This window comes from Anomalospiza imberbis, chromosome 9 (assembly GCF_031753505.1).
Source record: "Anomalospiza imberbis isolate Cuckoo-Finch-1a 21T00152 chromosome 9, ASM3175350v1, whole genome shotgun sequence".
Lineage (NCBI taxonomy): Eukaryota > Metazoa > Chordata > Aves > Passeriformes > Viduidae > Anomalospiza > Anomalospiza imberbis.
Window position 1 is genome coordinate 5,519,689 of NC_089689.1, and position 26,237 is coordinate 5,545,925.

The 26,237-nt window shown below is 41.0% G+C and overlaps 1 protein-coding gene and 1 long non-coding RNA gene across 4 annotated transcripts in view; one reads left to right on the forward strand and one right to left on the reverse strand.

The window, feature by feature from the left end:
- BRINP3 (BMP/retinoic acid inducible neural specific 3) overlaps positions 1–10,856 on the forward strand; it is a 198,537-nt gene extending 187,681 nt beyond the window's left edge. For all 3 annotated transcript variants that reach the window (XM_068199476.1, XM_068199474.1, XM_068199475.1), the window contains one exon: positions 9,379–10,856. In XM_068199476.1, coding sequence (XP_068055577.1) covers positions 9,379–10,495 — 1,117 coding nt within the window. In that variant the 3' untranslated portion in view covers positions 10,496–10,856. The remainder of the gene's footprint in view (positions 1–9,378) is intronic.
- A 9,987-nt stretch (positions 10,857–20,843) lies between these two features.
- On the reverse strand, positions 20,844–25,616 carry LOC137478960 (uncharacterized). Its single transcript, XR_011001898.1, has 3 exons — positions 25,333–25,616; positions 24,488–24,561; positions 20,844–21,610 (listed from the first exon to the last, which is right to left on the reverse strand). It is a non-coding gene; the product is annotated as an uncharacterized lncRNA (long non-coding RNA).
- Positions 25,617–26,237: the final 621 nt, after the last annotated feature.

The following is a 26,237-nucleotide window of genomic DNA, read 5'->3' on the forward strand; positions in this document are numbered from 1 at the left end:
CAAAAGTTTGCAGAAACAGATTTTCATTTATTTATTTTATTTTATTTTATTTTATTTTATATTTTATTTTGTTTCAGGTATTTGTACCTGGGAATAAGGATGCCTAAAATGGGACTAAAGGTCCTGTCTCAATAGGAAAATGAGAAGATGTGATGGTCTTGTATCAGCTTCACAGATGTAATCATGGACTCTCTGCTACTGGCTGTTAATGAGGCTCTGATTTTACTTGAAATAACGAGGTTTAATTCCAGAAAGTCTGGAATCGATGGCTGCTTTTTCTAGTGCTAACTCTCTTTTCATATCCAGATTTACCCCTTACCATGATTAAAACTTTGGATGCTGTTGGCAGCAGTGGGATTTTTGTGGGTCTGTTATGGTTCAGTAACCCTACCAACTGCCCTTTTGCTTGATTCTTGATTATCCAGCAATTTATTGAAAGGCTTTAGCTCAGAAATTATCTCCAGTCTCTGAACTTTCTATTTTACTCCTGTTTTGAAGAAAATGCTCCAAAAATGTGGACACTGCTTTCTCCTATCTGAAGTACATTGTTAAAACACACAGCATTCTGTTCTTATCTTCAATAGATTTTTGTGATCTGCTGCATTATATAAAAAGAGCTTTCAGTCAAGGCTACTTTTTTATTAATTCTAGAATTTCTACTGCCTACTAGAGCTGCTGGTACATCTTGTTATTGTTGCAGTACAGTTCACACAAACAACTTAGACTATTATTGTGTATTTGGCCTCAAGATCTTGACAAGGGAATCCAGTTGGTCTTAGTAGCTGCTACTGGCTCCCTTCCTCCTAGAGATTAAATACTGAAATTAGGTTTATGTTAGATATATATATTAAAATTCAAGGAAACCCCTGAATTAGCTACATTTACACTTCCATCTTAAATTATTCAGTGAAAGGAATTTTCATTTCAAAATCCTATTTAATTTTTCTCCTTTTTTCAAGACAGGGTGTTCCTTCACTTCTTTCTTTTTTACCTCTACCTTATGGTCTGCTGAACACAGAGCAAAGAGCTGCCCTTGCTCTACATTAATGTGAGCATCTTCTGGGGCTAATAAATCCAGCTGGGAGGGAAAGGCTGGCAGAAATGCAGGGAAAATACACTGGGCAACATCAATACAGAGTGAGACATGAATGGAATATGAAATATGCAGAGAGACCTTTAAAGGAGCCCTGTAGTGAGGGGACAAAAGGCAGTAGTTTTAAAATAAGAGAAGGTAGATTTAGACTGGGCAGAAAGAAAAATTCCTTTTAGGATGAGGGTGGGCAGGCCCTGGCACAGGGTGCCCAGAGAAGCTGTGGCTGCCCCTGGATCCCTGGAATGTCCAAGGCCAGGCTGGATGGGGCTTGGAGCAACCTGGACTAGTGGAATGTGTCCCTGCCCATGGGGGAGGATTAGATTGGATTACCTGAAAAGTTCTTCCCAACCTAAACTGTTCCAGGATTGGGTACAGAAAAGCACACAGCATTATCACACCCTGATCTCACCTCTCCCTGTAAAAGTAAAGGCATTTCAGTGTTTGCTTTCAGTTTGTTCAATATTGGGATGTTTCCCTAGTTTTTCTTCACACAAAAGAAGATGATTACATTGCAGTAAATTTGGCTGTTACTTTTCTAATGCCTTAAAGGGGTTTATTAACCTGAGTGTCATCTAGTTAAGCCTTATGATAACTTCATTTTCTTTTACATTTATACGTTACCATACATCTGGAAAATTCCACCTAAAATTTCACAAAATGAGTGGCTAATGTGTGAACCAAGGTCAGTTTTTCACAGATCTAACACTACAAACACAAGAACACACAGACATTGACATTTGCTCCAAGAAGCACACCTTGGTTGGCTGGTTTGGAGGCTTTTGGTTGGAGTATTTTGGTGGGGTTTTGTGCATGTGTGTGGCAAGTTTCTTACTCCTTTACATGGAAACTCCTAATTTTCCTAACAGCTCTGATTGCTTTTGTTCTACAGTTGACTCCATTAATTAATTTTCTGTATGTTTCCTTTGTCCCTGCTGCACTTTGGATCATTATTTAGTAAAAGCTTTCAAAGCTTGTCTCTGATTTGTCTCCCTTTACATAAATATTTGGTGCTACAAAGCAGTTTGATTCCCAATTAAAAATACCACAATGGTCATTATGATTAGGGCTGTGTCAAAAGAGTTCTGGATATACTATCTTAATATTTTTTTCTTAATAATTATTCTTTTGGGGGTGTGTGTGTCAGAAATGTTTCATATTATAAAAATTTTACTATGATAATTATAAGGGGGTAACATCAACATAGTTAAAACTACAAAGCTTTGTAAATCAATTCATAACAGACCAACTAGAAATATCCTCTGAAATATTACATGTTTTAGTGCCAAAATATTGTTTAGCTTGAAATATTGTGAAAGCCATGGCAGTTTGCTCTATGAGATGCAAAAGGTTTCAACCACTTAATGTAGGGGCTTAATTCCTCTACTTCTCATAATATAAAGACGATCTGGAATTTAAAAGGAAGAACATGTATTATTGATTTAGTACCAGCCCTGAGGTGCCCAGGCAACAGCTGCAGAATGGTGGCACGAAGGCTAGGGGATCTGGAAAGACTCTCCTTAAATGGGATTATCAGGGAAAACAAGGAATCTTGGCTCCATAATTCAAAGCAGATTCAGTTTAGATTGTGAACAGCCCCAGCAACATAATCCAGCATCATGCTCCAGGTTCATCCAGTCACCAAAGAATATCATCATGCTGGGACAGATTTCTTTAGTTACTGCATCCACTTCAATGCTGGCAGCAATTTCAGCATATGGAGACAACATTTCCATTAAAATTGCATAGCTAATTAATATCTTTCCTGTGTATGCTAACAGCCATCCCTTAGGTAGAGGTTTCTCTTTCCTTTGCATACATTTAGAAAAGTATCATAATCCTTCCCTACTTTACACTACTTTTTGTGTTCACCATGGCCCATGTCACCCAGACCTCTGGATCAGCCTAAATGTTCCTGGCTCAGGTAGAGCAGCAGTGAAATTGTTAGATGTGAATCCAGAGCAGCTGCACTGCTCCTCTTTGCCATCTTTGGGAGTGGGATTTGCAGAGCCACCATGTGTCTCACTGCCATACCTGGAATGTGAGCCACAGTAAAATGATTTCAGGCACATTTATCTCAGTGGTGGGTAATTTTGTGAGGCTGAATAAACTAAAACCATTCAAACTTCTAATGACAGAGGGATCGAGGCCACTTTCAGCAGGTTTGCAGGTGATACCAAGCTGAGGGTGCAGTGACACCCCTGAAGGACAGGGTGACAGCCAGAGGGACGTGGACAAGCTCCAGAAGTGGCCCATGGGAACCCCAGGAGGTTTTTAACAAGACCTGGTCAGGGCAACCCCTGGGGTCAATCCAGGCTGGGGAGGAGCAGATGGAGCAGCCCTGGGAGAAGGACTTGGGGGTGCTGGGGGTGAGAGCTGGACCTGCCCCAGCCCTGAACCCCCCTGCCCTGGGCTGAGCCCCCAGCGTGGGCAGCAGGGGAGGGGGATTCTGCCCCTGTGCCCCTGTGCTCAGCTGAGAGCCCACCTGCAGAGCTGCCCCAGCACAGGAAGGAGCTGGGGCTGCTGGAGAGAGTCCAGGGAGGCACCAGGATGGTCAGAGGGATGGAGCAGCTCTGCTGGGAGGAAAGGCTGGGAGAGCTGGGATTGTTCACCTGGAGAGGAGAAGCTTTGGGGTTTCCTCACTGTACGTAAAGGGAGCCCACAGGAGAGAAAGAGGGAGACTGTTTACAAGGGAGGGAGTGACAGGACAAGGGGGGATGGCTTCCCACTGCCAGAGGACAGGCTAGATTAAATATTAAGAAGGAATTGTTCCCTGTGAGGGTGGGCAGGCCCTGGCACAGGGTGCCCAGAGAAGCTGTGGCTGCCCCTGCATCCCTGGCAGTGTCCAAGGCCAGGCTGGATGGGGCTTGGAGCAACCTGGGCTAGTGGAAGGTGTCCCTGCCCATGGCAGGGGATGGGACTGGGCTTTAAGCTCTCTCCCAACCCAAATCATTCTGTGGTTCTGTGATTCTGTGATCACTCATTGCTCTTCTGGCTGCTGTGCAGTTGGCAGTTTTACCCTGATTCCTAGAAGAAAACAACATTCTCATAAAAAACCATTATCAAATTAAGCAGCCATTACTGTTGTTTTGAATCACAGCACAGAAACCAGGTACTTGGAGTCTGATTTGTCCTTCCCAAGATGTAAATCCATCTGATCCAGAGTAGGACGTTGTAGAGATGTCTGAAAGTACATTTGGTGCTGATGTTGCTGTCTCACAGATTTATACTGGACTTGGCCTCCAAAGAAGGGGAAAGTAGGTAATGGGTATTTTACTGCCTCTCCTCTTCTTGTTAAATTGTCTTCATTTTTTTACTTAGCATCTGCCTCACTGAGTACTCATCATCTGCTACTGAGCCATCTGATGTACAACAGATGTTAAGCACTTAGTGAGGCAGAGAAGGAGGTAAAAGTGTCATATCATGATTAAATACTTGCTCCAGCTATTCTATTGGGTGACCATAGTGCTTTGTTCTTACATTTAATGTTACAGTGTACTGAACAGGAATAGGCACGTGGTTTGGATTAAGCTTGCAACTGCTCTAGTAAAAATAATCCTATTTTTAAGTATAGTTTTTTTTCACATTGAGAAAAAGATTTGCAAATTATTTTAAACACACTTCAGATTATGATTTATGTCTGTCATTAAGATTCTCATCAGAATCTTGGCTGGTGTTAATTGCTGCATTAACTTCCCTAGGATTATCATATTTTTTACCATGCTTGTGTAAAAGTGAGATTATCTGGCAGGCTTTCTTTCCCCTGCAAGCATTCCTGCTGAGAGCTGGTGCAGTTTATGGGGCAGCAGATTTAACCACAGGAGTCTCTTCATCCTACAACAGTAGTCTGAGCTTGTAGCAGAGTAGGAAATGAGTAGAAGTTGGAGCTGAAGTTTTCATTGAAGCAGAATTAGTTAACAATCTGCTTCCAAGTAAATTTTAAGAATTGAGAAAATTTGTGGAATATTGTCATGCACCTCTAGGTATTTTTGCACTGACATATTTGATCAGACAAGGAAGAATAAGGAGGGAGAAATTATTCTTATTATTATTAAAAAGGAGGGAGGATTTGTTCTTCCATGAGAGGTGTGATTTGTGTGAGCAGGAGCTCTTTACAGTCAAAGATGAGATTCAAACCCCAGAATAATGGAGACCCAGTTTTGGGGTCTTAACTTAGGCAGGAGTTTGGGATTTGGAAGTGTTACTTGGCTCAGTGTTCTTAAGTCAGAGCAGTGGTTCTCTTCTTACAGAGACAACAGATTTTCTACTAACAGGACAATCAATATTCATGTTTTCATAGAAATTCTGTCCAGATTTAGCACTTCTTTTGTACTTTTGGGCTGGTTTTAAAACATTTATTTCAATACCTTGATATTAATAAACAAAGGAAGTTAAAAGAAATTCCAAACAATTTCTAGGAAGATGTAATTTGTTATATAATTTGACAAGTATTCTGTACTTACCAAATATCGTATTTAATTAAACTAAAAATTACTTTACTTCTACAGTAAAGCTGTGATTTCAAGTGTTTGAATCACTAGAAATAGCTTTTGATTATAAATTATCACATAATTATGCAGGATGAGAAAGACACAGGTATTTCCAGCATTCCATTTTTATTTTAAGCTCACTGGAGTGGCTAGGACTATTCTTGCTGGTTTCACTATGTTTGGAAGCTGGTTCTACCCCCAGTGTTTGGAAAACTGACTCATCAGGCTGGCACGTGTAATTTCCCAAATCAAATAATAATATTTTATTGTTAAAAGAGTAATTGAAGAGCTCTTCCAAGCCTCGCTCAGAGCACCTGTGGTCATGTTGCTTTCTCCAGTTGGTGCTGAGTGATAAAGTTCTGGAATGGTCTGCCCGGGCAGGTGGTGGAGTCACCATCTCTGGATGTGTTTAAAAACAGTCTGGATGTGGCACTGGGTGCCATGGATTAGTTGAGGTGTTGGGGCTGGGTTGGACTTGATGATCTTGAAGGTCTCTTCCAACCTAGTTATTCTGTGAATTCTGTGAATTCAGGGAGGCTTCATCCATTTCCTTTTATCTTATGGTGTGTAAAGATTCTGACAGTGCCCCTCTCACTGTCCTCTCCTCTCACCCCTGCTCTGAAGAACCCGATCAGTGCATTGCTTGCTCAATAGTGAAGTTTTAGTTCTGTAGTCTTCCTTCTGTGGGGAGTGCAACTGATCCCCTTCTACCTGATTTCTCCAAGGAGTCTCTGTCCATCCACCACACCTCTGTGATATTGAGGAGGTCACAGTACTGGAAGTGTGTCCAAATGTGCCTGTTTCCCACACACATCCATGTCCAGGCACAGAGAAGGGTCCCTAGGTGCACCACTTTCTGCACAGAATGAATCACACAATCACAGAACGTTTGGGTTGGAAAGGACCTTGAAGATCATCCAGTTCCAACTGGATTATGCAATTCCAAACCACACTAGAAAGCCTCTCTCCCTGGATGCTTTATTTCCCAGCCCCCATTAGAGCTCCAGCCCCAAGCTAGGAATGCTTGAAGCCCTTGTCACAGGGTTAGAAAGTCTGGCACCTGAGCTGTCACCTCTTACCTTCTCTGAATCCCCCTCTGTCCCCAGCTGCCACTGGTCTAGAGGGGCTGTGGCAGCCTCAGCTGCACCAGCTGTTCAGCCTGCAGGACACATCTGCTTCCAATCAAACCTTTCCCTTGGCTGCAGGGTCCAGAACATATCTGATCTTGAATCTCTAGGAGAAAAAGAAGGATTTTGTAATGGCATGCCACTGTGAATTTACCCAAAAGAGGACGAGTGGCTTACATAAAGTAGGTATCACCCACATTTTATGTACTTTCACATAATTTACTTAATTTGCTCCACTGAAAGCAATAAATTTACAAAGAGTAACAGTATTCCTTAATGACTAATTTTAAAACAAGCAGTTAAATAAGGAAGTAGTTTTAATTTTTTTAAATAGACTATATCTGTTAAATAATCAAAGAAAAGTATAAGCAGATTCTTCTTGAAATCCCTCTGTTTAAAATCATGTAAAAAGAAACAAAAGTAAAGCAATAATATTAGAATGTTATTGTTTTGAACTTCATTGGAATAAGGGGATAACCTCCTTCCCTCTAAAGTTATTGACCTCTTTGCAACTGCTAATCATCAAAGACATAGCAGTTTAAAGAAGCTAGATAATATTAAGTTACAAAAAAAACATAACTAAGTTATAGAAAGAAGCTTACTTAATTTTGCAGCTTGTAATTTCATGCAGCTTTTTAAATTGCTGCTTGTATTCCCTAACAGTTCCTGGTCTGTGTAAGAAGAGGTTTTCTGTAAATGTGATCTGGAAATGTATTCATAATATATAATAAAACTTTTCAAAGCCATGGACTTCTGTTCCCCACAGAAGTGGAGGAGGATGTTAAAAGTCACAGTTACAAACCCAGTAGTCATGTAATTGCACATAGTAGTAACAACACCAGCAGAAAACTTGGATATTAAAATGCAAATAATACAGCCTTGAAATCTGCCCAGTTTTCTGTCCAGTGTCACAAATCACAAGGTTGCAACTTTATGAAGGCTACTGTGAGTCAAAGGGCATTAACCAAAGAGTTAAACAAACCAGACTTTTATATCTTACCTCCAGCAGCTTTTGGGACTCCACATCAATTCTTAAATTAGCACAGAGAAGCACAAAGGATTAGGGAGAAGCTGCAAAGAGAGGCTTTTGGAAGGTTGGTTTCCCTCCTTTGGGAAGAATCTGCTCTGTTTTAGTTGATTTGGTGCCCAAGGGGTTATAGCAGTGAACAGGAGAGTTCAGCCCAAAATGGGCACCAGGGTCACACACACCTGGTCTGGCTGGGACAGCTCCAGATGTGCAGGCTGCTGTCAAAACAACCCAGACAAAACACACAGGAGCCTCCCATTCCACCCGGGACAGCTTGAAGGTCTTCTCAGTTTTGGGGTAACTTTTATTTTGTGACATTGACCTTGCCTGCAGAATGGACATTGTGATTTGTAACCAGGAAACAAAGGAATAAGCTCACCCAGAATATTTTTGCTTAATACTGACTTTCAACTAAGCACCAAGAAGAATAATGACGAGATATGTTCATATTGTGCATGTTATTATATTTACTTGTGCTTCTAGAAAATATCTAGAGCTATAGGCATGTAAACCCCCAACCCTGAACAACCAATCCTGCCTGACAAAAGGGAAAAATTAGAAAGATTTAAAAAGTCACCAGAGTATTTTTTTACTGAACTTTATTTTCATGTTTCTAAAATATCAGAATTTGAGATGCCATGAATTTCTCCTTGAGACAAATTCAGATGTGACTTAAAAGTCAATCAGGAGTAAATGAGGGTCTTGCATTTTCTTTCCAAAACAATGTAATGAAAGGGGAAGAAACAGTACAACCATCATCATTCACGTGTCAACAACAGATCTGATTGCAGCAGACAGAACAAGTTCTTTAAACTGTGCATTGCTGAGAATAACAGGAGTTGAAAAATGCAAAGATAATTTTTCTGACCATTTCCATGTAGCTCTGCTCTTCCCATTGTCTTTCTTCTAGTGGATGTGCCTCATCAGCCTAAGCTGTTGGTTTCAGTATGTTTTCCCAGTGTGATGCAGGATGTTAACGGTTCCTCCTAGTGAAACCAAAATGAGATGACAAGAAGAACATTAAAGTGATCTTTTAATTTTGTCCCCAAAGATGAAAAGTAAACACAACATGCTCATGCACTCATGCATGGCTTCCTGTAGAGATTCTGCAGTGCGGGAAGTCATCTAAAGAATCTCTTTGGGTGGGGGGTAGGGACCTATTGCTATCCTAGGAAAGAATTTTGTCTCACTGTCTGTAAATCAGTGCAGCTCCAGCTAGTAAAAATAAAATAAATCTTCATAATATAACAGAGGGACAGTAGAATTATAGACACTTAGATACACACTAAACACTTGGGTCAAATAGCACACACAAAAATAATCTCAACTGAGTAGGATTTCAAGATGTTAATCTGAAGACAGTTACAGAAAATGGCTCTTTGTCAGGCTGCCTTGACAGAGACACAGAGAAAGCAAATACCTGAACTAAATGTTCCTGTCATGCCTGTGGGTTTATAAGGAAACTTTTCTTTTGTGATTTTGCATTGTTAAGAGGTAATTTATACCTGTATCTATCTGACAGCAGATGCTATTGTGCTGCACTAAAACCAACTTTATTTTTCTCTTTCTGATAAAATATAACAAAGTCGTATTTGCTGTGTGCAGGCCTCTCTTTGTTAAAAACATGTTATTTTCACGCTGCAGGTCTTCCAACTACTGGCTCAACCGCATCCAGTCCTTCCTCTACTGCAACGAGAACGGGCTCCTGGGAAGCTTTTCTGAGGAGACCCACACGTGCACCTGCCCCAACGACCAGGTGGCCTGCCATGGGTTCCTGCCCTGCACGCTCGGGGACGGCCCCGCCTGCCTGAGCTGTGCCCCCGACAACCGCACGCGCTGCGGGAGCTGCAACGCCGGCTACATGCTGAGCCAGGGGCTCTGCAAGCCCGAGGTGGCCGACTCCACCGAGCACTACATCGGCTTCGAGACGGACCTGCAGGACCTGGAGATGAAGTATTTGCTGCAGAAGACGGACCGGAGGATCGAGGTCCACGCCATTTTCATCAGCAATGACATGCGCCTCAACAGCTGGTTCGACCCCTCGTGGCGCAAGCGGATGCTCCTGACTCTTAAGAGCAACAAGTACAAGTCCAGCCTGGTCCATATGATACTGGGCCTCTCTCTGCAAATTTGCCTGACTAAGAACAGCACCTTAGAGCCCGTCCTTGCTGTTTATATCAACCCTTTTGGGGGCAGCCACTCTGAGAGCTGGTTTATGCCTGTGAATGAAAATAATTTCCCAGACTGGGAGCGGACTAAACTGGACTTACCCCTTCAGTGCTATAACTGGACACTGACTCTGGGCAACAAGTGGAAGACATTTTTTGAAACTGTGCACATCTATTTGAGGAGTCGAATAAAGTCAAATGGTCCAAATGGCAACGAGAGCATCTACTACGAACCCCTGGAATTTATTGATCCCTCAAGAAATCTGGGCTACATGAAAATCAACAACATCCAAGTGTTTGGCTACAGCATGCACTTCGACCCAGAAGCAATTCGAGACTTGATTTTGCAGCTGGACTACCCCTACACTCAGGGCTCACAGGACTCAGCACTTTTGCAGCTGTTGGAGATTCGGGATCGTGTAAATAAACTCTCTCCACCCGGCCAACGTCGTCTGGACCTCTTCTCTTGCTTGCTCCGTCACAGACTCAAACTGTCTACCAGTGAAGTGGTGAGGATCCAATCTGCTTTGCAGGCCTTTAATGCCAAATTGCCAAACACAGTGGATTATGACACAACCAAATTATGTAGTTAACCATAAATGTGAAGCACAACGCAAAACTTTGAAGGAGTTTTTACAGTGCTTTTGTGGAACAGTTTATGTTTGGAAGAGTAAATTTAAATTGTCTTTTCAATATCTGTCTTATATCAGTCAATACTGTTGGATGGCAATTTACACACATGAACTTGCTGACAATGAATATATTATACCTGCAGTTTTGGTTTATGAATGAAATAAATACTGACACCAGTCTAGAAGACATTCTACTTTTTACAATAAATTTCATTTGTAATTTTATATGTTCCGTGGCAATGCTTTTGTGCATTACATCCTCTAGAGGGAACATAGAAGGAGACCAATAAAATTTTGTAGCTGAACAGTTATTACAAAGAAACGCTGTGGGATTCTTTTTTCTTACACAAAAGTAGTAACTTTGATACACTTTTGTGTGTGCTGAACTCAGGAGGCGTAGGTAAAGAGAAGAGATTGACTCCAGATTTTAAGACAAATGGTCAAAAAGTCAAAGCCATAAGATATTTTAATTTTAGGATGTGGATCTAGGAGTACATGCCAGGCTGAAGTGACCACTGTAGTGGCTTGTCCTTTCCAGGGTGCTCAGTGTGACACCCAGACATCAGAGTGATTCCAGGGAGTGTTTTAGGGTGGGCAGGAGGTTGGAGCTGTGGGATACGCAGCAGTGCAAGGCTGCATTAGCGCTACAGGAAACAGGTGAGAGGCTGTCTGCAAATGGCCAAAATGCTTTCAAAAGTCTCCCCCTGATCCTTTGCTTTGCATATTTACCAAAGGAATCAAGCATATGTACACATTGCCTCCTCCCAAATGCACACACTGTAAAATTCAGAATTCTCTGTTTCGAACTGCTGACCCACGTACAGCCATGCTGCTTAGATTCAAATTAATGTTAAAAATTTCCCTGCCAATGCAGTTGTTTAGTAGATGGGTGCTTTTTCCATTCTTTTCCGTGCAAGAATTTTCAGTTTTTTCAAAAAATCCCCTTTTGCACATACAAGAAATCCAGTTTATAAAGCTGACAGTGCAAGTCATTAATTAAGCATTATCAATTACTGAAATTAATTAAATGTGAATGTGGATCAGAATCAGGTTCTTTGCCATTTGACACACCCCAGCAGAAAAAAAGCACATCTGAGCCAGCAGAACCTGGGACTCATGAGAAGCTTTTGCTATCTCTTGCAAGAGAACACAACAAATGGCTGTATTGTCAGAAGTCCCCATTAGTAAATGCAGGGTAAAATGAAGGAAATTGATACAAAATGGTTTAGTAGTACCTCCTTACATTAATTCTGAGTCTGTGTCAGATTTAAAAGTCAATTTGTATTTTTTAAATGGGAAAGAACTATATAAAGAACGGGCAAGCACAGAAAGCAAGAGCCCCCATTTCATTCAAACACAATTTTAATTCATCTGGACTCCAACGAAATTCACTTTATTAATTTCAATTTGTTGCATTACAGTGTCATTTGAATTTAGCCTAATCTAAGACACACTCCTCACTTCCAGCAAGACCCCAGCAGCACAGGGGAGAAAACACCTTGTAAGTGAAAGCAGACAAGCTAAAATACAAAGGCAGAAACTCTTCACAAAGCCCACTGCCAAGTGAAATATTTTCCTTAGTGATATTTATCTGCTTTACTGTTTTACTACCACTATCTGAATAATTCCTCAGACCTTCTATACTAAGAAGTCACTCACAACTAAAATTAGCAATTTTTCCCCTGTTTTTGGGGTCTTTTTTTGGGCTTGTTTTTTGGTGTTTTTTTTTGGTTTTTTTTTTTTTTTTGGTTTTTTTTTTAATGTTGTTGTTGCTGGAGGAATTAACCTCTGGATGAATTCCTGTTTGTCTTCAACTTACAGCTTTCTTCTGCTGATAAATAATATAACTCGACCCCTCTTGTACGTGTCTAGATTTTGGCTTGCTCTTGCATTAGTAAGATCTTCCCAGTAAAAATTCTCAGTATTCCTGTTTTCATCTTCAAATCTTTCTTTTGCTCTTTTGTTATGTCTTTGGCAACTATTATAACTTGCAAAATTAGATAGTTAGATTTTACTACTCAGTACCTTGTGCAGTCTTTTCAAAGTAAAAGACTCTGATATTGTAAAATTAACAAAAAGCAAAAATAAATGTCCTCTTCTGCTTACAGGAAGTAAAAGTTATGAAGTGTGGGGCAGTGATGAAGTATTTGCTTCCCTTCACTACCTTCACTAAGAAAAAATACCAATTGCCACAGTAAATGATCTGAGGCATTTCCTCCCCCACCATTCATCCTCCTTCTTAAGATTTTCCCCCTCTGACTCTGGTTTTCTTCTTGGCTGAGGTTTTTTTTTTTTTTTTTTGTTTTTTTTTTTTTTTTACATATCTTTCTCTGCCAAGATTTAAAGTTCTTCACTGTGCACAACTGTATCTGTAATAGAAGATACAGATCAGAAGAAGCCCCAAAAGTGGGACATCATTTAATTATTACACAACACATTCATTGTGTTGGACTGGAGTAGTGGAAACCTCCTGTCATTACTCACCAACTTTGTGCCAGATTTCCTAGCCCACTACTCCTGGACTAATTTTGGATTTTGGAACCTGTAGGCTCATGGAATAAGGAGAGTTTCTATTTTACCAGAAATGGATTCTATAAAGATAAATATGATAGGGAAAAACCCCCCACAAGTATATAGTGAGGAAAAAAAACAACACAGTTTTATCTGGTTCTCAAACAGGAGACAATAATATTTCTCTTTTGACATTTTTTCCAATTGAAAACTTTCTGTGTTCTCAAAAAAGAACTTTAGGATGTTTTTTAGAAAAAGATGAGTCAAATCAGCAAACAGCTTGATCCATAAGAAAGTTTTCTAATAAGATATAAACCTAAGGGTGGAGAAGAAAGAACTGTGGCTACATCCATGTGCACTCATTTCCATCGGGGCACTGCAAATATTTGGAGTGATCAGATCCTGGTGCTTTCTGCTGGCATTCACCAATACTGTTATTTCCTGCCATCATAAACTGGAAAAACAAAAAAAACAAAAACAAAGCACAGAAAGGATTGTAATAGAGAATCACAGAAACACGGAAATCCAGACTTGTTTGGACTGGGAGGGACCTTAAAGCCCATCCAGTGCCACTCCTGCCATGGCATGGACACCTTCCACTAGCCCAGGTGGCTCCAAGCGCCATCCAGCCTGGCCTTGGACATTCCAGGGATCCAGGGGCAGCCACAGCTTCTCTGGGCACCCTGTGCCAGGGCCTGCCCACCCTCACAGGGAACAGTTCCTTCCCAATATCTAATCTAAAAGTACAGTTCTTCTCTTTAAAGCCACTTGCCCTTGTCCTATCACTGCCTGTGCACTGTATCCATGGAATGGCACAATGACATCTTAGGACAATATTCAGAATAAATTCCAGTGACTACAGGTACAATAACCAGGTAGTTGTTAATTAGAACACAGTCACCATCTTGCTTAAGTGAAGGCCTCTCTGATAAAGAACTCTTCTAATGCTATTTTCCAAGCAAATCCAATTCAGATCATGTCTGAAGTGTGAGAACCAAGTTAATGTCTATAAATTCTATTGTGGGAAGAGACTGCAGTAAGGATGGGCCCCCTTATCACTATTTGGGAACCAGAATTAGGTTTTCCAGACTGATCTAAGTCTCTGGGTGACAAAATTCAGAATAGAGGCTGAATTGAATCATATTCAAACATAGTGAACATGAATGAGCTCTCATTTCTCTCATTGCTTGCTGGGAAAAATATAGTCAGGAAGAAAATGCATTCATATTCTAGTGGCTGAAGACAGAGAGAGGTGTAGTCACATTTCAGGGACTTTCTTCCCAAAATTTGGGGGAGAGCCTTTGTTTCCTAAGATACGCATATGCTGACTGCATTTCTTGTGAAAGTGCTTATTTGGCAGACACCTCAAGTCAGCAAAGAGACAAAAGCCAAAAAAAGTCAGTTTTCCCAGGCTGAGTAAGCAGCTTGTGCAGGAAGGAGGATGGAGAGTGCAGGAGGGGACTACAATTGCCTGAAGGGCTTTTCTGTGAAAATGCAGCACGCTTTCCAGGGGCAAAAACATGTCATGGGGAAGAAAAGTGATCCACACCCTCCTCTCTGCAGTGCTGGCAGAAAGCAGGAAAATGGGATATGGGGAAGGATCAGTGTTTTACAATGCAGCAGCCATCGTTTCTTTGGCAGGGAGGGGACAGAATCTGAGCTGCTGTGCCAGCACAGCCACCCTTGGGAATGGGATCACCCTCTGGATGCTGCAGCCAGGGCTCCTGCCAAGGCAGTTGGAGTGCAGGGGGAAGCCAGGGAAAAGCAGAGAGAGGAAAGGAACCAAGGTCTCATTTGAGTAGGCTTTTAAACAAGCAAGAGAGCCTGTATGACTGGTTAGAGCTAAAAACAGAGGCCAAAGTCTCCCTGGGTGTGGATGAGGTATGGAAACAAGGAATGTCGTGGCTACTTTTTAATGAGAGTCACACTGGGAGATCTGGACACCAGAGCAAGTGCAGAGTTAATGCTGATGTGCAGGATTCATGGGGGCCCAGCAGGGCAGTTTGTGGGATGGCAGGACTGAATCTGGGGTCTCTTCACTCAGTTTCATTCTCTAAGCATGAAATCTACTCCAGAAGAAGCACATACCCAGCACTTTCTGCATACACAGACCACCGATGGAGCAACCCACAGCCCTGGGTCACAGGGGATAAAATGTCAGTTTACCCACAGGGTGGAGAAGTGTATGGATTCTGACATTAATTTTCACAAATTTGGCAGCGTGGCCACACCAGAGATACACTGCTTTGGGAATGAGTGCACGTGAGAGAGCAGGGTTTTAAGTTCCTTCTTTCCTTGCCAAGCCAACAAAAGTAAGGTGTGAATTATGACCAAAGAAACAGTTTTGCCTCCCAGAAACAGTGAAATTTTCCTTCCCTGCAGATTACTCCTTGGATGGTGACGTGCATCTAAAAATACCAGCGTATCTTGTGAATATACTCACATATTCCTCTGTTTTAGGGAACATTCAATGTGTAGGTATGAAAGGGAAACACAAGAAATGCCAATGTTAGTAACAGTAGGTGCTTCAGGATTGCCCACCCTCTGGTCACACCTGCACCAGGCATTATTTGCCTGCCTATGATCTGCTCTCGGCAGACAGCAGACAGAAAAGAGCTTAAAACCACCTGAGAGGCAGAGATAGCTTTGCTCTGAAAACAATGCTCCCCTAAGAGGAACTAATCCAGAGTGTGACCACCTTTCAACACAATCCAAGAGCTTTCTCTTTTCAGAAAAAGGCTTTTTGCCAATTCTCAGCTGACAGGGAAGAGAGAAGAGGAGGAGTAAAACAAAGTGAGGTGTGTACATATCAAACCACAATTCTTCGGTGGGGAGAGAGGGGAGAACAAAGAGTCTTTGAAGAGCTTTGGGATCCCATCACAGCTGTGTAACTCACTCCAAGAGCATCTAGGTACCACAGGGATAACAGAAAACCCAAAATGCAATGATCATGTACAATCACTGAGCCTGACCGTGACAGAAGAAAATCAACCATCACTAGTTTTGAACACACAAACTTTCATCGTGCGTCTTTCCCTCACTCTCAGCAGGGAAGAAAATTTAAGCATTAAATAGGAATAGGGGAATGACAAAAGATAGTTCATTGTATAAATGTGTAGAGCTTCTTTCATGTGCCCTTTTCACTGGGGCCTCTCATGTCCCCCTCAGTTATTCAGTTTACCAGGTGTGTATTAAGGCATAACTCCTCTGTCTACAAAATTAAGGCATCACAACATGAGAGAACTTTATGGTTGTGTAAGATGTCCAAATAATTTTAAATAACCCTGTGTCTTACATATCATTATAAATTTTTCAGCTAAGTCCTTCCTCAGCATCAACCAAACCAAACCAAACCAAACCAAACCAAACCCCCCCATCCCAAAATAATGTAGACATTTTCTACAAGATTAGACACTAATTCTACCATGAATCAGCTCTATGAATTTTTTGATTTTATTTTTTTTAAACTGGTTTTGTACCACTGTTCTTCTATGAATTTAATTCCTCTCTTGCTGTCCAGTGCTTAAGATTTCCCTCCCAGAATCTGTATTTCTGAAGTGACTAGTTTGACAGCTTGAGATGTGAAAGTTCTTGTTTAACAGCAGGACATCAGAGAGCATCACAGCTGCCTTTTCAATATTTAGATACATAAAGTTAAAATGAGGACTGTGCTGCTAAGCACTTTAAAAATGCTGACTTGTCAACACAAAATAGAAAATGGAAATTCTTTGCTATGAATTTTATCTGGACTCCAAACATTAAAGCCTCTAGTCAATCGGAATTTAGTCATGTAAAAGTACCAAGCATTTATTTTCATACATTATTTCTCAACTTTAACAGACTCAGAGAGCAAAATGCACACGTGAACTGAGTGAAATTGAAAACATTGGTGCTATTTCTAATATGCCTTTGGTAGAATGGAATACATTGATGACAATTTTTTCCCTTCATTGGAAAGGCAATATTCTGTCATTTTCTCTTAAAATAAATTGGAATGACTATGTTCCTCCACTTCAACCCAGATATATGTGAATTTTTTGGTGGGAATATTTACTAAAGTAGCTGGATTCCATGCACACACAGTCATTCAACTGCCTGGCAACTTTTTCCTTAAGAGACAACTTTTAATGTCATTGATAGAGTTGGGAAAAGCTATTCTCTAAAGAACTGGGACACTCTGGGCAGTAATCCCCCTGCAAGTGCAGATATTTGACCTTCAGGTTAATAGATGTCATTTCCACCTGAGCACTCGGGGAGCAGGCAATTCTTGAGCAGGTGAAGTTGCTCTGTAAGCAAGGCCTTTGTCACACTGCTGAGGGTGACACACATTTCTGGTGGCTGAATCCATCCCTTCCCACATGGAGGCATCCAGCTGGTAAAACCTACAGCATCTGTAACGAAGCCTTTCAGATAGGAGCCTCTTCTATTTGCAATAAAGGTCTGAAGGGTAATTTGGACATCTCATTCAATTTGGACATCTCCTTAGTCCATTAGTCCATCAGCAATCCAAAGGTCCAAGGTTCCTAGCCTAGATTAAATGTGTAATGATGGGCAATGTGAATAATCAACCCAGAACTACTAAGGCCTTTATTGGCAATTCTATTGAGCCTAGGCCCATTTTCTATAGAAGAAACTACAATTTATGTAAGACACAAAGAGCAAAAAAGCGCAAAAAAGCACAAAAAATGGAAAAAAAAAAGAGAAATACCACCTGTCATAGATATAAAAAAAAGCAGTTATTAAAAAAATTTTTAAAAAAGACGTGATTAAGGCCCACAATTAGCCACTGCATAGAATCGTGAAATCCCAGAATGGTTTGGAATCCCACAATGGTTTGAGTTGGAAGGATCATCCAGTGCCACCCCTGCCATGGGCAGGGACACCTTCCAGTAGCCCAGGCTGCTCCAAGCCCCATCCAGCCTGGCCTTGGGCACTTCCAGGGATCCAGGGGCAGCCACAGCTTCTCTGGGCACCCTGTGCCAGGGCCTGCCCACCCTCTCAGGGAACAATTCCTTCCTAATATGTTATCTAAACCTGTTGTCTGTCAGTTTGAAGCCATTCCCTGTGTCCTGTCACTCCAGTTCCTGATGAGTTGTCCCTCTCCAGTTCCCTGGAGCCCCTGCAGACCCTGGAAGGTTCTGTGAGGTCTCCACACAACCTTCTCTTCTCCAGACTGAACATTTCCAGCTCTCCCAGCCTGGCTCCGTAGGGGAGCTGCTCCAGAGCCCTCAGCAACTTCGTGGCCTCCTCTGGACTTGCTCCAACAATTCCATGTCCTTATGCTGGAGACAGCAGGACTGGACATGGAGCTCCAGGTGCTCTCAGCAGAGCAGAGCAGAGGGAATGTGCTGAGGGTGCCTTGGAACCACTGCCTGTGGAACAGAGCTGTGCAGAAAGGTTCCTGAATGCACTGAAACTCGCAGGGTGCGATGCAGCTGCATGTGGAGGCTGCAGCACAGTCACACCTCAAGGAAATATTTTTAGCACGTTAGGAGAAAATGTAAAATCTCCTTATGAAATATGATGTTTGGATTTATAACTGAGTTTCCCCTGGTAAGTTCTGGGAAATTTCCCTAAATCAAATTAAACGCAGGGAGCTCAGGTGGCCTCATAAATCACCTGTCTAAACTAGGAATGCTTCAAGTGATGCACGTCCAAGTCGGGAAGTGTGACAATAAATTTGATGACATGAAATGAGCCTGTTAGGCCTGGATAAAACTGTGAATAGGCAGTTTTTATGCATTTCCTAGACAGCTACAAATGAGTCTTGTTTTTCTAAAATGCTGGATGAAGTGTCCACATGTATAGCTACAGCCCCATTGGACCTTATTCACAGCAATGAAAAGCTTTCTGCTCAAAGAATTTTGGCGAATTTGATTCTGAAAATGTTCAAATGAATATCAAGTCTTGGATATCTCCTTCTCCAGTGTCTGTGCTATCAGGAGGGAACTAAACAGGAATGCAGTGGGATTATCACAAAGGTGAGAAGGAGCATCTCTCTGATGAGGAGAGACTGGGAGATGGGTCTGATTAGTTTGGAGAAGAGGAAGTTTAGAGGGGATTTCATCAATCTATAAAAATATCCCAAGAGCAGTTCTTAAGGGGATGGTGCCAAACTCTGTTCAGAGACGCCCAGTGACAGGACAAGAAGTGATGGCCTTGAACTGGCCAGGCACAACAAGTTCTACCTCAGCCTGAGGAACTTCTTTCCATGGAGGGGGCAGAGCACTGGAACAGCTGCCCAGGGAGGGGTTGGAGTCTCTGGAAGCATCCCAAACCCCTCTGTATGTGCCCCTGTGTCTCCAGGTGACCCTGCCTTGGCAAGGGGTGGGACAGAGGATCTCCAGAGCTCCCTCCCAACCCTAAGGACTCTGTGGTTCTGAGGATGAAATTCCCTCAGCTTTGGAAATTTATTGCTGGGGCATGAACAAGACCTTCTTGCTCCTTTCCAAATGTCACTAATTCACAATGTAAAGCAACACTCTAAGACTGTGCAAGAGTTAAAGGATGAGACACAGGCTGGGGGAGCTGTGAGAGACCTCCAGAGAGACCCCAGAACCTCTCCCAGTGCCCAAAGGGGAACTCCTCCAAAGGACTTCATTGCTCACACCTCTCCTCAGGAAATGGTCAGGGAAAACCAGCCCTTTATCATTCAAAATCTTGTTATAGGCAAAGATAAAACACACATCAAAGCAAAGAATTAGTTATCAGCATGTCCAAAATCTTACCAGAATAATCAGAGAATTAATATTGGTTCAGATCAAATTATTGGAATAAAAATAAAGAGTAGAATACTGTTACACAAAAGTTAACAACTGTTTTAACCCTGGCTGCTGAAAGTTTTAGACTTTCTGTGCTGACAAGGACTGACCCCCAAGAAAACACTACATTTAACCTAAAGCCATAGAGAAAGCTTCCAAAATTAAACAATAAAACTAAGATTATGAGTGTATAGTTTAAATAAACATGTGTAATATCACACAGTAGAAAACTTAAATTTTTATAATATAATATATATAAAGCAAAATAAAAATTTTAGAAGAAAAAAGTAATCCTTCTTCTTCACCTTCTTTATAAGTTTAAATAGTATTATATAATTAAATAAAAAAAATCACATTACAAACCACAAGTAGTTAATCATTAAGTTAAAAATAAAAATAATTTAAGTATAATTTCTTAATTAAACAATTTATCCTTAAAAAACTTTATTAAAAAATGCAACTCCATTTTCAGTTTATTAAAATAAAATACTATAAACCTCACAATTTATAGAATCATAGTATAAATAAAAACTAATAACTAAATAAATAAACTAATAACTAAATAAAAACTAATAAAAATGAATCTAAATCCAGAGAAAAAATACCATCTCACACATTTAATCCCAACCCTAAGGAAAAAAAAAATTAAAACTCCACAACCAACAACAACACTAATAATAATAATAATAATAATAATAATTAGGAACACTAATGATAATATTTAAACCCATAATATTTTATCCACTTTTATCTTCCTTCACTGGTATGAAGGTCCCTACCATAAATGAATTCACTGCACATGGTGCATTTTGCAAAAGTTAAATATTTGGGATTTGTCCTCTTTGTTACCTCTACATTGATTTTGTCCAGCTCCGGATGGAATACACAGTGCAACATAAAACACCTCTATCTGACTGACATGCTAATAAAAAGAAATAAATAAGATACTGTAAGAGGACTGTCAGTGCCACCCTGATGTACCCTGGTGTCCCCAGAGGACACATTAAAAGCTCAGCACACAGGTTTTTCAGTAGGACTCTGATGGCTAAGTTTCCATTTAGAAGGATGTTGGCTTGCCTTTGTTTTCATTTCCAGAGTGCTTCATTAGGCTTACAAATGTTTAATTAAGTTTTATTAAATGCATTAAGCTGAGAGTAAGGAGCTGCACTTTGCACGCTGGGTGAAATGGACTCAGTGGAAAAAACCCATTATCAAGAGTGATCAAGATTGATCTGTGCATGCTTTGGCCAATTTGCAGCTAGAGGGAGGCTGATTTTTACTTGCTGTTTATTTAAGGGAATGAATCATACAAGTAAAAGTAAGTCATTGCTTTGATTAGCCATTTTTTTCTCTTTCTTTTATTATTTTTTTTTTAATTTCCTTGTAGCAAACGTCTATTTTCCCCGTTAGAGACATGCTGCACTGACTCCTTTAGAAAGTTCTGTTGTTTTGCCAGCTCAGGGATTTTACTGTAAGGCTGATGATACCAGACTTGTTTTAAAGTCCAGGTCTTGGAAAGCTGTCATGGAGTGAGTCTTCATTATGTGCACACAAAAAACTTGATATCCTCAAGGCTAGAAATAATTGGTGATATAATGGGAATATTGTGGGGAATAGCTTTCCAGGTGGCATGTCCCATACCAGGCTTGAGCTGAAAGAAAAATCCAAAGATTTTTAAGCTGCCAAAGCCATCTGATATATAAAAGTTTCTGATAATTAAAACCTCCAGTTTCTGTGGCTGACAAAAATCCTCTCACTGTCCTTGCCCTGGGTAAAACTGATATCTGTGGGTGAAAGTCCTTGCCTGGAAAAATTAAAAACAATACACTAACTCAAACACTGAATTACAATGCAATCTCATGCTTTTTAAGATTTCAAGATTGTTGTTTTAAGCCAGATTGTTGTTTTTCTTATCATTCTTATTATGTGTAATTTATGCTAATATATATTCCTGATTACTGGTGGTTTTTTTTTTACTTGGAAGCTTAAAACTAATCAAAGAGCTATTGATATCCTTGGCTGAACTTTAATTTTTGAAATCAAAAAGCTATATCTGCTACAGCATCTTGGCTCCTTGAGAAGATACTTGTTTTGGAAAAGAGTAAACTCTTCACTCAACATATCCACCATTTTTATCTTAGTTCATATGTGCTTTGTGCTAATTGGAACAGAACCTTAATTTGAATTAATTATTGTATCGACTGAGCACCAAATATGCACCAAACAGAACAACTATTTAATTTGTTAATGAAACTCTACCATATCCCTGCTTTGAAAATAAACTAAGAGTGAGGAAGGAATTGGGAAAAACCGCCCAGAAATATCCAAGAGAGAGAAGAAGGGGAGAAGGTGCTCCAGATTCCCCTGCAGAGTTTGGGGAGACCCCAGTGGGGCAGACACCCACAGTGCAGATGCTGAAAGCCTCAAGTTGTATCAGGGCAGGGTGAGGCTGGAGATCAGGGAAAGGTTCTTCCCCAGAGGGTGCTGGGCACTGCCCAGGCTGCCCAGGGAATGGGCACGGCCCCAAGGCTGCCAGAGCTCCAGGAGGGTTTGGACAACGCTCCCAGGGATGCACAGGGTGGGATTGTTGGGGTGTCTGGGCAGGGACAGGGGTTGGACTTAATGATTCCTTTGGGTCCCTCCCAGCTCAGGATATTCTGTGATTCTGTGAAAACTACAATTAATCAGCAGGTCGCTGTGGCAGCAGCTCTCTGGTCACAGGAAGCAGGCACAACTTTCCCAGGCATTTTCCCAGGGAAGGCTGTGAGAAGATCAGAGAAAGAATGAGAAACAATTCTTATCTCCACTTGTTGCACCTGCTGTTGTGCCCATGTAGAATATGCCATGGAGATTTGTTTACCAAAGGGTGATTTCTTGATTGGACACTGGATGGTGTTTGGTTTGATTGACCACTTAGGTCAAAGCTGTATTGGACTGGCTGGAAGGGTTACAGAGTTTCTTAATAGTATAGTACAGTATAGTATGAGATGATAAGATGAGGGGATAAAGAGGGCGGGAGGGGGGAAGAAGGAAGGAAGGAAGGAAGGAAGGAAGGAAGGAAGGAAGGAAGGAAGGAAGGAAGGAAGGAAGGAAGGAAGGAAGGAAGGAAGGAAGGAAGGAAGGAAGGAAGGAAGGAAGGAAGGAAGGAAAGAAGGAAAGAAGGAAAGAAGGAAAGAAGGAAAGAAGGAAAGAAGGAAAGAAGGAAAGAAGAAGGAAAGAAGGAAAGAAGGAAAGAAGGAAAGAAGGAAAGAAGGAAAGAAGGAAAGAAGGAAAGAAGAAGGAAAGAAGGAAAGAAGGAAAGAAGAAGGAAAGAAGGCTCTTTTAAAGCAAACAGGGCATAATAATTTTCTCTTCCTCTGCTTATCTGCATGGGTACAGTCACAGATGTGGGAAAACAACAGGATCATATTTTACATTTTGAAACCTTAAGCCTCTGTCCTAAACATCCTGTGCAAGTAAGGATAACCAAGCAGAACTTCCAGAGACTCAAACTTCTTGGATGGCTACATTTAATTTCCTAAATAATGATGCAGAGATCAGAGTTACTGACCAATCCCACTGTCAAGAGCAACTGGGACAAGGAAGGATACTTGAATGAGACCAATTGCCCTTCTTTTTTCTTTTGCTGGCAGTAATGTCCAGCAGTCAGAGTACATAATTTGACACATTCTACTTCATTTAAGTTTTGATCAGTTTCTGCACTTGCTTCATATTTTCAGCTACTCTATCCCTTCTTTTGTCCTGAAAATGTTTCACATAGAAGTATGAGCAGGAAACCCTCCATATGTCATTGCTTGGCAGCAAAACCAGAAAAGAAAACCCATTAACAGGGAGCAACAATGAAGCAACATAAGACACCTTTATTATGAAGTGCTTTTATTTTAATGTGCTTCTATTGAGAAAACGGGGAATTTAATTTGGGCTTTACTACAATGCTGCATCATTAACTTCCAAACACCTCTAGAGCTTTTCCATTTCCCTGATTCTGTTCTTAAACCTGGAATTAGACTGCCTTAGCCTTGAGTTCAGGTGCAGTAAGTACTTCAGTCTCATACAGCTGTTCTACACCTCTTCCTTTAGATAAATGTATTTTTTTTTCTCTCTTCTTATTTTTAATTTTTTTTCTCAACTGTCTGAGATTAAATAATCTGTACTAATTCTCATTTTCACATCTGAACAATTAGCAGAGGACTGAAGGAAGCTATGTGCATCATTTATAGCATCATTTGACAGCTGTGTGAATAACAGAGATGGTTATCAGAGAACAGAAATAAATTTTAGGGATGCCTCCAATCATTTTTCATTTTAATTTGGAGAAGATTTTAAGCCTTAAAAGTCTTAACCCTCTACATAATTTTGTGAAACCTAGCTTTTGGGGAGAGGTTTGGTTTTCATTGCATCTTCTCCACCACCAGTTGTTTTTACCAGCACTATTGCAAGGACCTCATAAAACTTTCAGTGAGAAAGGCTGTCAAAACAGACAGAACTCCATGAGGTATTTGGCTTCCAATGAAATGGGTTTTTCTACTGCAAACCACTTTTTCTGACTCTCCTTGGTGAATGATAACAACTGTGAGGGATCTCATATGTGGGAAGATTTAGGAGAGTGTATCTGTCACATGTATATTCACCTCAGTAACTCCTTGTTCTTGTAGTAACAAGATCTTTCTTATTCTCTCACCAAGCTCTACATCATCACCTGAAATGGAAGCTGGGTGTCAATGCCAAACTCAAATCAATAAAGAGCTGAAGCACCTGTATTGGTGCCAGAGGTAATGTTTCAATTAATCTTTCAGAATTAATGTCTGCTTCATTTCCAGGAAGTCCAGAGGGGTACGTAATGGACCCATTTTGTGCTATTTAAATAGGGTGAGAAAAACGTTGCTTCTCTAATTTGAATTACACAACTGCAGGAGGATTTGGGTAGGACAAACACCACCCTAAGCCAGTTTGAGGATGGGAAAGAGCAGTGAAAAGAGCAGTCCATCTTTATTCTCTTTTGCAACCTGGCAGAAAAGCAAAGGAAAATATTGTGCCTTCACTGTGGTACCACCAGCAGCACAAAAATTTGCTGCAAATTCAGCCTAAAAGTAGTCACTGCCCCTGGTGAATGGTGGATTTGTTGGAACTCTCCAGCTGATCTGCTCTCAAGGTCAGGAATATTTGGAGTGGCATCAAGCATCCAAATCAATTGAAGAAAGGGAGAATTGTTGAAAACTTCTGGATATGTTCACATCCATGGCGGTGTCTGTAAAAGCCTGGGCCCCGTGAGCTCTCTAATTGAAGCTATAATCAAATCAAGGAATTCTGGAATGGTTTGGGTTGGAAGGGACCTTAAAGCCCATCCAGTCCCTCCCCTTGCCATGGGCAGGGACACCTTCCACTAGTCCAGGCTGCTCCAAGCACCTTCCAGCTCTGGTCTCACTGTCCTGCAGTTGCTTTTGTAGGAGTCAGGAGATTATAAAGGAGCTGTAGAGGATGGAGAGGGAGCTTTTCTTCCAGCATTGTTGGAAGCACTGCTATTACTTGGTGATTTCTTCCATTGTGAACACAGGAATGCAATGATTGTTTGCCTGACGCCTGATTGTGGTTTTGTCAATACAGAGCTCTTACTTGTCAACAACTAAGAAAGTAGCTCATTAACTCTTTTTTTTTTTCCGTGCTATTAAACATATTTGAGTCTCTCTCCTGTCCTGTTAAGCTAAATAGCAGGAGAGCTCCTCATTACTTCATTCATTGTTTAGTAACAAAGCCTTGCAGGAGTCCATATGAGTGGCTGAGTGTCACAAGTGTCCCCGTTGTTCCAACACAGCCCCCTGTCACAGCAAAACACTCCACGTGCTGCCTGCAGCAGCACACTGGGACTGCCACTGTGCAATTCAGCCCTGGCAGCTGCTGAAGCTCAGAAATTCAATACAACCATTGTAAAGTCACCACAAAGGAGGCAAATGGATCTGGAGTAGAACTTCTCTGCAATTTCATATTGATTTAAAATGAAGGCTGTTCGTTAACATCAGAACATTGTACATTTCTTTAATGAGTTCATTTTTTGAGATCTCATGTATTTCTGAAGAAATCGCAAGTGATTTCAGTGCTATAGCATCCCTCAGAGTTTCTCAGCCTCTCATTGCTCTGGGCCCAAAACCATTACAAACAAAATGGTTGTTTTCTCAGATATTTATATTCAAAAAAAAAGAAAAAAAAAAAACCCAGGGAAATTATTTTATATAATCTTAAAAAAAACCCACCAAAACATTCAAAAGGTACCAGAATCCACCACTGTAAGAACAGCACATAGGCAGAATATTCTTGCTGGAGATTAATTTCCTTTCTAAAGCTTTTTGGAGTAGATGCCTAAGCCTGGCATGCCAATGGTTGATGGGGGATCATGCAGAAGACACACAAAGACATTTGTTAAGAGGATTATTTTG